Source organism: Crocuta crocuta, unplaced genomic scaffold (assembly GCF_008692635.1).
Source record: "Crocuta crocuta isolate KB4526 unplaced genomic scaffold, BGI_CrCroc_1.0 scaffold140, whole genome shotgun sequence".
In the NCBI taxonomy this organism is placed as follows: Eukaryota; Metazoa; Chordata; class Mammalia; order Carnivora; family Hyaenidae; genus Crocuta; species Crocuta crocuta.
In genome coordinates, this window is record NW_027527775.1 from 9,309,575 (window position 1) to 9,321,806 (window position 12,232).

The 12,232-nt window shown below is 40.6% G+C and overlaps 1 protein-coding gene across 10 annotated transcripts in view; it reads left to right on the forward strand.

The window, feature by feature from the left end:
• The window catches only part of RBPMS (RNA binding protein, mRNA processing factor), a 174,672-nt gene that overhangs the window by 109,303 nt on the left and 53,137 nt on the right, over nt 1–12,232 (forward strand). For all 10 annotated transcript variants that reach the window (XR_013337293.1, XR_013337289.1, XR_013337291.1 and 7 more), the window contains one exon: nt 839–989. Coding sequence is in view for 7 of the 10 variants with exons in the window: in XM_077772924.1 (XP_077629050.1) it covers nt 839–989 (151 nt within the window). In the remaining 3 variants the exon portion in view is untranslated. The remainder of the gene's footprint in view (nt 1–838; nt 990–12,232) is intronic.

Sequence of the window (12,232 nt, forward strand, 5' to 3'; positions counted from 1 at the left end):
ACCTCAAGACATTAAGACTTTATATAACTTTATTAGCTACCTGGAATTGAATGATACTAGTTACATTGAAATCTTGAATCTTAGTTCCTGTTTTAGTAACTCAGTACTACCATGTATCACCATTATGAAAGCCTTCTAGTTATAAAGGGAGGGGAATTTTCTCTATAAGTGATTAAACTGAGGCATTGAAGAATAACATTGTTCAGTGTCAGAATGCTAGTCAGGGCCTGGGTCTCCATGATTTCCAGTATTATACAGAGCTTTACCTTAATTATTTTGTTCTTATTGGTAGCCATTAATTTAAGTTTTTATGCTAGGAATTTGCTGGCCCATAATTAATACTTGAACCTGGGGGCACCTGGGTGGCTCAGTCGGTTAGGCATCCGACCTAGGCTCAGGATCATGAGAAACCTTGTGTTGGGCTCTATGCTGACAGTGCGGAGCCTGCTTCGGCTCCTCTGTCTCCCTCTCTCTGCTTCTCTCCCGCTGGTTCTCTCTCTCTCTTTCTCTCTCAAAAATAAATAAACTTAAAAAAAAGCAAAACAAACAAAACACCAAAAAAGAAAAAAACTTGATCCTGGAGGTTTTTGTTCAAGAAGAAATAGTTGAAAAAAACATGTAACTAAAAATTTTTAATTAAGTCAACAAAATCTCCCCTGACTTTCTGGACATGGAGTATTACAGGTTTTCATGTATTGTGCATAAATAGTGAGAACGAGAGCTCTTGCTGACCTTTTTTCCTGATAGCCCAGGATTTACTGGTGTGTTTATTTTGTCACCATTCCAGTTTGACTCTAAGGAAATGAAAACATCTTCCATTTGTTCTTTATTTCCAAAGGGCATCCGCTTCGATCCTGAAATTCCGCAAACACTACGACTAGAGTTTGCTAAGGCAAACACGAAGATGGCCAAGAACAAACTAGTAGGGACTCCAAACCCCAGTACTCCTCTGCCCAACACTGTACCTCAGTTCATTGCCAGAGAGCCATGTAAGTCCATCTACTTTTCATTTAAAAAAATAAATAAATAACCGAGAATTGTTGGTGTGCCGCATGTGAAATTACACCACAGGACATAGAGCTGGATGAGTGTCATTTTCCAATTCTGTGAAGAGGCTGTCTATTTTTGCTGTCTTAATTCCAAATACAGCAATCTTGTTCATGATTGGCTGTCCTAAAAGGCGGTTCATCTGGATTAGAACTGTAACTACTACCGAATTTCATTCAGTGTGCTGTAGATTTCCTTAATGTTATCTCGACCTTGTTGTAAGGGTGTTCTGTTTGCTTGAGGGTAGAATCCCTTCTTTATTCCCCCATCCCTGGATATGAGAGTTGGTACTCGGCATTTTACTTCATTTGTTGAGGAACATTAGTCCTCTGGCTTGGGAAAGTAGAATATTAAAAGCAAAAGAAGCCGATATTAAGAAGTTTTATTTTTGAGAACGGGTGAGCCCGTAAATCTAGGGGGAAAAGTAAACACAAAGAATTTATATTTTGGAACAATCAGTTCTAGCAAACCAATACTGCTAACTTTAAGGAAACTTAGGGCTTCCTGTTGTAAATTAATTGGGTAAGGACACTAACTAATTGCTAAACAAGTGTTTTTTTACCCCACCTAATGAGCTTATGCCCTTAAATGGCCAGGCTACAGTTTTGCCTTTGATTGAATAACTTGAAAAGATTGTCTTAATTTTCTTTCTCAAACTCCATCAGTAGCATAAGTGAGGCGTGAGATAGGCCTCAACTTTTCCTTTCATTTCATAGCCATATGTGATTTAATATGGCAGGGCATTCAAGGAATCCCAAGTGACTTGCTGTTATTTGGAATATTTTTGCCCTATCGTTCTTGATCTTCTTTCCCAACCACATGATCTTGATTTTGCTCCTTTCCTTGTCAGTACGTTTTGAATTTTCTCATTGAAATTGTAGAGCACATGTGTTTCCTTCTCCCCCCATGTCGTGTGAGTGTCAGATTTAATCAGGTTATTGTGGAAGTTACAATCATTCTGTAGCCATGTAACTCTTGAGAAGGCTGCCACTTGTTAGTGGAAACTAACAGATTAGAGTTTTCTCTGCCAGTGTGTTCTAAAATTTTTCTGTGAGGCCAGAAGTCAGAATAGAGAAAAAGTTCTGTTCTTCCACGTCCTAGGGAAATCTGAAACCTTTTCTAAACAATAGTTTCATTTTACGGTACAGGTGCACTGCAAGAAGATGAGTGGACATTTCTTACATGATTGTGTGTCCTTACAGCATCCAGTCCATAACCTTTTGTATATTTATTTAGTATTAATTGCAGTGATAAATTGATAGACTAATATTTTAATTTGGCCATTTGCAGAGTTATTCCATTTATATGCCTCTTCATTTCCCACCAAAATTTCTTCTCTCTTTAGATATCAGGAAAAAATATTGGTAAGATACCTTGATTTAGAAGAAGTAACCTTGAATACCTCTTTAGTTTTCTAGTAAATTTGCTGCCTCGGATCCAAGAGTGCTTTGAAAAGATTGATTCAGACTGCAAATGTAAGGCTGGCAATACTTATCCTTTCAATTCTTCATTGAATTCATTGCTTTGTTCCGGGACCTTTTGTTTTGTTTTGTTTTGTTTTGTTTTCAATCTGCTATAAAAGCTCTGTGAAATTGGTAGCCAGGGTGGTGATAGCCAGTTCATAACAGGGTACACAGAAGCAACAGAGGTGAAAAAGTGGACATCGAGAAGTCTCTGAAGTTGTAGGAGAGCTTGGCGCAGAGTTTAGAACACCACTTCTACCCTTCTACGCCAGCTCTACCCACCTCCCTTCCCTGTATACAAAACAGCTCAGAAATGGTCACATAGTTACCATGGCGTGGTCAAAACTTGCCTGGGCTGCCCGTGGCCAAACAAACTTGAAGCTTAAAAAAAAAAAAAAAAATTCACACACCAGTATATTCTTGAGAAAATAAAAGTTATCATGGTATTTCTTAATATAGCTCCTTTTTACGACAGAGGCTGGTGAACAGCAATTCCACTCTGACTCAGATTGACCTTATCTATCATCCATTGCAATTCCCTCTGGGAATTGTGAATTTCCCTGTCACATATGCTGAATTGTTTTCCTGAGAGCACACTGCCGACTAAGAACACTGGGGTGTGGTTCTTCTCTGGCAATTCCAGTTGCACCATGCCTGTGATTGGTATTCAAGGTGTGGTGGTCAGTTCAGCCACTGTTAGGAGTAGACTGCAGTGGAATCTTTGAATTGTGGGACTGGAAAAACCCTAAAGGCTTCTCTGTTCTAGATTGTGAGAGAGATGGGTTTTTTGGTTTGTTTTTGTATTTTATTTATTTTGAGAGAGAAAGAGAGAAGGAGAGCGCAGGAGAGAATCCCAAGCAGGCTCCGCCCTATTAGTGTGGAGCTGGACTCAGGGCTCAAGCTCACGAAACAGGAGATCATCACCCGAGGCAAAATCAAGAGTCTGACTCTTAACCAACTGAGCCGCACAGGTGCCCCAAGAGAGAGGTTTTTTAATGTTTCTTTTAGTTGATGTGTTTATATAGTTGTGGCTGAAAAGTGCCCATTACCATCACTAAAGGAAGGATGTGCAGGATTCAATTATACAACCTGTATTTTACTTGAACTCTGATTTCTCAGATACCTGTTGAACTGCAATGAGCACTCCGTGTGCTAGACATTGTAGAAGAAGGGGACTGGTTGGTGTCTTAAAAAAGCTATCAGTCCAAGAGATTGGTGGTGGTCAAAGTCGTCAGGAAATTTGGCCCATAGAAAGGCTGTAAAAGATTTTTTGCAGCTTAGTCTAGATTGCTCCAAATCAGACTGCCTTATTTGTTGAGCACCTGCTCTGTTTGTGTAGAGCATGAGAAAACTAGCTACTGCATTTGACAAGGCAGATAGTGGCCTAGACTCAAAGATGTCAGTAAGAGTTCTGGTTCTGCCAGTCATTGTGAAGCTCTGTAACCTTCAAGAAAAACATTGAACCTTGCTGTGTTCCTCCTGTTCCCTTGGCTATAAAATGGGAATAATACCTTCCTCACATGCTTTTTATGAGAGCTAAATAAAACAAGATCCTAAGATTGTGTTGAGGATTGTAATGGATGTAATATACAGAGTACCAGGCAGACATAAAGTACGATCTTAATTTTGTAAAAAAAAACAAAAACACACACACAAAAAAACACATTGATTTGCTCTTCTTTCCTAATAGTAAAAAAAGTATGTATTGATCTTCTGAAGCACTGTCACTGTGACTATAGCTAATTGTCTTTGCAGATTAGGTGAGAGGATGAATGACAGTCCTATACAGTCCCAGGAAAGTGTAGTATACTTTACTAATGAAATTATTTCCTAATGAAGTTTGAACTTCTTATTCCCTTGTGTGTGATAAAGAAAAGTACTGTGAGAAAGCAGGAAGTAAGAGATACAGAAAATTTTTATATAAAACTCTGCTAGATTATGCAATTTGCTTGTACAGGAAAGTAGTGTTCTGCAGTGTGAGAACTCCACTTTAGAGCCAAAAACAAAGCAAATCACCTTCTCTGGGTTTTGTTCTCATCTGTAAAATGATGTGCCAGACACTGCCAAGCATTTTACTTGAATTATCTCATTGGATTCTTATTAGCACTGTTGTGCAGTTGAAGAAACAGACCTTGGAGAGATCCAGTAATTTTGAGGTTACCGTCATTAGGCATTATGGGTTGACTTGTGCTCTGCCAAAATTCCTGTATTGAAACTCCAACCCTCAGTGGCTCCAGATGTAAGTGTATTTGGAGATGAAGTTTTTAAAGACGTGATTAAATTAAATGGGGCCATTAGGGTGGGCCCTAAGTCAATATGACTGGGTTTCTTGAAGAAAAATAGATGCCGGGGATCTGTTCACACAGGAAAGGGCTGGTGACGACACAGTCAGGAGGAGGCTGTCTGCAAGTCAAGTTACAGAAGCCTCAGAAGCCAGACCTGCCCCCACCTCTGTCTTCGAACTTGTAGTCTCTAGAACTGTGAGAAAATTCATACCACGCAGTCCATGGTATTGTGATAAGCAGCGGGAGCAGGCTAACACACCGAGCGACAGAGCCTGGATTGAACTTCTGACCTGTTACTTTTTACTTTTCTAAATTGGTCCGGTGACTTAACCTCTCTCGATGTGTCCTCTCTAAAATGGCAGTAACAGTTAAACCTACCCATAGGGTTGTGAGGATTAATTAACTGCTCTGTGACTGTTTAATATGTGTGTGTAAGAACATATATGTTGTGCCTTCTGTTCCTCTTAGTTGAGACTGTAGTTTTCCTGCGTTTGTGTCCTCTGCACCTAGCACCTAGAAGTACGTGTAAAATCAAGATGCTACAGATTCTTAGTTTATGCTTTTTCATTTGGAACTTTAAAAATTTATAGTGTTATTGGGGCATGATAGGGAAACGATAAAATGCACATTAATTTAGAGTGTCTATTTTGATAAGTTTTGTCATACTACATAGGGAATTTAGTTGACTCCATGCCCTTGGTCTGTTTGCACTGCTTGTGACATACCATGTTATCATAGTGGCTTTAAAGGTAGAGGCAGCCACTCAGTACGTACAGAGCTTTTACTCAGACAGATTTTCCCCATTCAAGTTGAATTTTATGGAGCAAGTATCAAAAGGCTCTAGAACGTTGCAGTAAATCAGATTCCTATAGTCCACCCCCAGGGATTCTGATTCTATGGGTTTGGTCTAGGACTTATGCTCTGTATTTTTAAAAACTCTTTGGGTGGTTCTGATGCACACATTTGAGAATCCCCAGCAGAGCAAGGAATTGTAAAGTGAGAGTCTCCTCCTGCTCACTCTTCTGTTTCCCTTCTCTCCCTGCCCCCCCACCCCCCGCAAAAACAAAACATACCTCTATTGATACTCTTATTAAATACCTGTTAAGCACATAATCCCTTGGTGAATAATCAGACCACTTCCTTGATTTCTGCCATACCATTGGAATTTCCCATTTATCCAGTGGGAAAATATGTGGAAATGAATTTTCTGTCTCAGGTCTGAAAAGATCCTATGCAAGTTCAGAAAACATGTAAAATGCCTAGCAGGTGCCCTTCTGCTTCTGGGGACAACACCCTACAAGCCTAAAATCTGTTAATTTTCGCCTCTGTGGTTGGGGCCATCCAGGGCCTGGTCTGAAGCCCCATGTGCCCACGGACTGGAGCCAGGGTACCTGCATTCTCCAAGGCGGCATACACAGCATGTGCTGTTTGAAAGTGCTGTCCACTTCCCAGCTCTGCTCGGACCGGGTGCAGGTGCCTCCCTGTTTGAGGTGCTGCTGTGATCCCACAGCTGCTCTCCAAGGTGGGGTCATTTAGAAAGGCGGTGACTGGGCCTGAGGGGCACCTGATCAAGCTGTTCAGAGGCAGGGAAGGTGAAGACAAAAGTTGCAGGTGGTCTCTGGGGATGAGGGCAAGACTGTCTTACTTCCTTAGGTAACTTCCTTAGGGGCATTGATTGGGTGGCTCAGTTAAGTGTCTGCCTCTTGATTTTGGGTCAGATCGTGATCTCACGGTTTTGTGGATTCAAGCCCTGCATCGCGGACTCCACACTGACACTGAGGAGCCTGCTTGGGATTCTCTGTCTTCCTTTCTCTGCCCTTCCCTCCCCCCCNTCTCTGCCCCCCTCAAAATAAATTAATTAAAAAAAAAAAACCCAACTTCCTTAGATTTTGTTTGTGTGTTTCAGATTTCATAATACAAATAGTTTACTCTGATGATAGGAGGAAAGTTTCAGTTTCCTCTGCTTCTGAGAGGGAAAAAAATCCAGCAGTTCAGAAAAATACAAAGAAGAAAGTAAAAGTCCTCCAGTTCTGCCAGAGATCACCACCATGAACATTTTGGTGTATAGTATCTGTATCCAGGTTTTGAATTTCAAAATCATTTAACTTACCCCTTTACCTTTAAGGTAAAATGCTGATGCCCAGGGAGATTGAATGGCCTGTAGAGTCAAAAGTAATATCTAGGCTCTCACAGCCCTTTGCCACAGCCTCTGTGTTGCTGTTGCCGTAGGGGTGCTAATTGATAGTGACACAAATGTCTCACTAGAATTAGCGCGGGAGCAGTGGTGGGAGACACAGGTGGACGGCCCGGTGTCCCAAGTGAGCACAGCACGCCGCTGGGCTGCTGGAATTCAGGGGGTTGGCTGAATGATCTGCAGCCTTTTATTAAATGGATAGGGAAGAAAGCAAGCAGCCGTTTATTGACCTACTATTCTAATCCTTCAGAACAGTGTGGTAAAATACCTATTTTCCACCTAAGGAAGCTGAGTAACTTGCCTGGAGTCTCACAGATCATTTAGGCCTCCCTGTATCACACTCCTAACTTAACAGCCAACAGGTGCTTTGGCTATAGTTGTTTTTAAGGTATTCCTTAGGGGTGCTTTAAACTCACTTAAGCCTTTAAAGATCTTGTTTTTCTCAAATTAAAAAAAAAAAAGCGAGCTGGTTGGGGGGGAGGAGAGAGAGAATGAATGAATGAATCAATCAATCAATCTAAAGCAGGCTGCATACTCAGCCCAGAGTCTGACACAAGGTCTGATCCCATGACCTTGGCATCATGGCCTGAGCCGAAATCTAAGAGTCAGATGCTCAACTAAGCAAGCCACCCAGGGACTCCTAAAGATGATTTTATTAGAGACCCCAGATACCTGCATCTAAGGAGAAGATTTCAGGGCAGGTCACTGCTCAGTGAAAGTCAAGCTTCCGTATAACTCTATAGAGCATCAGATTTTGATGGCCAGGTGCATTAACTGTAAAACATATTCTTACATAGTTAAACAAATTGAACTGTATGGTTTTTATTTAGTTTTGGTGTACTTCATTCTGAGTTATTTCAGAAAATAAGAGTGCTTTCAATAGTTTTAAGTATTTCAGTTCAATGAATAATGCCATCATCAGTAAAGATGAGGATATTTGTTTGACTTGATTTATACTTGGAAGACCATGCAGGCAGTTTACTTAAGTGTTTCACATCCTTCAGATGGAAACGGAAATGAACATGAATGGAAAGAGGCAGTACTACAGCTCTGTTTTACATTAGTAGTTTCAGACCCTTAGACTTCATCCATGACTCATCTTGGAATCATGATAGTATGAAACCAGCATAAAGACTCACCAGTTTACCGTTAAGTAGACTCTGTGACCTCTAGGTGATTCCTCTTTGTAACGTCCCATAAGGCTGATCAACAGTCTGCAGAAAATTTTTTACTGTTAACTTTTAAAAATATTTTTAATATACTGTTTATTTGGAGAGAGAGAGACACACACACACACCACACACACACAGAAGTGTGAGTGGAGGAGGGGCAGAGAGAGAGGGAGACACAGAATCCAAAGCAGGCTCCAGACTCTGAGCTGTCAGCATAGAGCCTGATGTGGGGCTTGAACCCACAGACCACAATGTGATGACCTGAGCCGAAGTCAGACGCTTAACCAACTGAGCCACCCAGGTTCCCCTCACTGTTACTTTTTTTTTTTTTTTTTTAAGTTTATTTATTTTGAGAGAGAACAAGCGCTGAAGGGGCAGAGAGAAAGTCACAAGCAGGCTCCGCACCATCGGCATAGAGCCTGGTGTGGAGCTTGAACTCACTAACTGTGAAGTCATGACCTGGGCCAGAATTGAGAATCAGACGCTTAACCAGTTGAGCCACCCAGGCACCCCTTCCATATTTTCAAGGCGACTGAAAGCCTTGCCTGCTCCTTACATAAAGGATGGGTTTGAGAGACCTAGTCCTGAAATTGTTTGAAAGTAAAAATAAGAAATGGGAGGAATTGTGTAACTGGATATTGGGTCTGTTACTTAGAGAAGATTTGAGTTGAAGGCCAGTACGTAGACCATATGATCACAATCTGGGCTCATCTGCATTTGAGAAATAAGCCCCAATATCTTTTTTTTAAATTCTTGAATCTTCTCTTTATAAAATTATAGTTTCGTTTCATTTTGTAAAATGACCATGCCTGATTCATTTTATTGTTAGAGAAGGAAACCATAAGTGAAATTTAAAGGGTTAAAAATATATATTTTCCTACCATCCAGAAAAAACCACTATTAATGTTATGTTGTATACCTTTCTACATAACATTTTATACATAAATGTATAAGAAATAGTGTCCGGTTATCTGGTTTTGTTTGGTTATGACATAATGATCACACTGTCTTCATTTCTCACTTACCTAGTGACCAGTTTTCCATCCAGGACCGTATACCCAAGGCATTATTTTTAAGGGCTCTTCCTGTTGAAGGGGTGGAAGTGGTGGTGAAGGCCTTCAGTGCCTGGCAAGGAATTTTTTTCTTAATCATTTGGTGAGGACAGGATGGAAATTCTTGAGCCCGGCAGTCACCTGTTTGAAGGAAGTCTCTCCTTCCTTAAGCTGTAGGAAGCTGCAGTGGGGAGACAGGAATGGAAGAACACCATTAAATGTCTTACGTAAAGGAAGATGTAAAGTGATGGTAAGGAAGGCCCTTGCCTGAATTTTTTTCTTAGTATGCCTTGAAATGCCGCTAGGAAATACCATAGGAGAGGTGGTGCTCCTAGAAAGGAAGCTTCCCTCCTCCCCAGACCTCCACCCCACTTTCACTAAGTTTTGGTAAAAGAAATTGGTGGGAGTGAGACCACAAATTACTCTTTCACCTGTTTTTCTTACCCCTGTCCTTGCCGGTAAAGGTTTTGATGGGAGGGGGAGCCCACGTGTGAAAAACGAAGTTGTGGACGACAGCGGTATGGGGAGTCTTTGTGCAGTCAGAACCACTGGGAAGTGATCTGGGAGAGGGGCCAAGAGCCGGACACCAGGAGGGGACAGGAGGCGTCAGGCTGCCTGGTGGAAAGGAGACCAGGACCTCTAAGTATGGAAGGTGAGCTTGCATTTCTGTCCTTATCGTGGACCAGTTCCAAGCCACCAGAAGTGAAGTTCACAGAAATATGCCAGTGATTTCCACTTTGGGTATTAAGGTTTTATGATGATTGGAGTGACCTGAGCCTCTCACCGCCGGTAACACCAGGCATTTGTGGGCCGGATGCTCACGTCACAGAGAAGGGCCTATTGTCAGAATCAGGACATGGGTTTGGCGCTCAGGATGTGTGTGAGGGCGCCAGGTGCTTAGGCCCCTGGACATTCTGAGAAATAAAAACATGAAACAAAACTGCAGTCAGTGAGGACGGCAAAATGCTCTTAGAAACCAGGGTATCTCAATTAATGCTTATTTTCACGTATGTCCCACTCTGACAAAGCAAAAATATTGTTTGCCATAAAAAAAATGTACCACACCACACGAGTGTTTACAGCCCACCTTTGCCTCTGTCATCTCGAACCTGCACACATACCTAGTTTTTGCTTAATGTGTATAATTTTTTAATAACTGAGTTTAATGGTATTAAAGTAATATTAGCTAATGGGTGTGGTAAGAATGGTTTCCATATAGATCTTGTTTTATGTGGGAGGTGAGTTGTTGCAGCACTGTGTAGATCAGCAAGTCTGATCCAATCTATTTACAGCACAATTTAATGAGTAGCCTATCTTTGATTAGCAGTGGCTGTTCACATTATGCTTTGAATTTGTTTCTTGTTTAATCATTGATTAGCTATAAACAAAGGCCTTAAGAACTCAGGAAGTCAAATCTCCTTGGAAATCACAGAATTCTTTTGTAATGCAAATAACTGCCCCAACTTTCATGTTTTGTAAACTCAAATTATTCATTTTATCTGCAGAGAAATGAAAGAATAAAGGAGTTAATTTAGTGGGACATTCCAGAAGAAACGGCTACCATAGACTTAATTCTTTTAAGGCCATGTGCTCTCCTCACCCTCTCATAAAAAGAAAGCATTTCTTATTTTGTTAAAGTTTGGTACAGGCTCCCTGTTTCTTCCCTTCTGCCTTTTCACATGCTTGTAAATCCTTAAGTAAAGAGGTGCCTTTTCTTGTACAGCAGTTCTCAAAGTATTTGTCTGCCAACCCCAGGTTGGTCTGGAAGACCTTTTCAAGGAGTCCCTGAAGTCTAAGAGTGGTTTATTTTTCTCACTGTGTAGCATTGGGCGTAATTACTGGCACCTTAGTACATGTCAAGACAGTGGCACCAAACTGCAGTAGTCATCACTGTATTCTTTACTGTCCCATGCTCTGTGTCAAAAAAGAAACCAGTTTGATCTAAGAATGTCCTTGGTGACAAAGTAAAAAAATATTTTTATTCCATCTCCACTCTTGATTACAAGTCACTTTATGATATTTTTGACAAAGTGGGGAAGGTATGTATCACCATGTTAAAAATTAAAATGGGTCCCTGGCTCAGTGGGTTGAGCATCCGACTCTGGATTTCAGCTCAGGTCATGATTCCAGGGTCTTCATCGGGTTCTGCACTGAGTATGGAGCCTGCTTGGGATTCGTCCCCACACCTCCTCCCTCCTTCCCTTTGACCCTCTCCCCTACTGGTGCTTGCTTGCTGCTTATTAGGTACTCTCAAAAAATTTAAAAAAGAAATTTAAAATTTTTAAAAAAATATTTACTAATTCATTTAAAAATATGGCCTCCTGGAGATAGGTAGCTTGTGAAAGAAGAAGTATTTTAATATCTTTTACAGGTAATTGTGGATATTGCTTGTTTATATTACACCAAAAGATTTGTTGCATTGTGGAATCAAATTTTATCCATGAGCCTTTCATGTTGTTAAATTCCATTTGACTCATGATTTTATGATATGACACATTGGTCCTTTGGAAAATACTGGGTCATCGAATTATGCTGATCTTCCAAATGTCAACTCCTTTTATTCACATTAAAAGAATTTCATTAATAATCACTGATCTCATTGGTGAGACTATGTTTTCTTTTTCATATATTACAGTCAATACAATACATTGTAATAGGTTGAGTTAAAACCGGATAATAAGAACTCAGTTGTCTTCTATTTATACACCAGATATTAAAGAGGTTTGCAAAAATGTAGAACTGAGGTTTATTCTTACTTGTTTTGGTATACGTAGCTGTTTTTCGCAAAACATATTTATCTTAATATGTAATGGGTTTGGTTTTTTAAATGAGTTGATGAATTATTTTAAAATTTAAGTTTTAATTTTTAATATGATAGAAGCCTAGTTTGGGGGCATGGAAACCTGCATTTACCAGACAGCTACTATAGATTTGGGGCAGGTGATTAAATTTGGAGCACCTGGAGACCTGGGTGGCTCCGCTGGTTAAGCTTCCCACCCTTGATTTCGGCTCAGGTTGT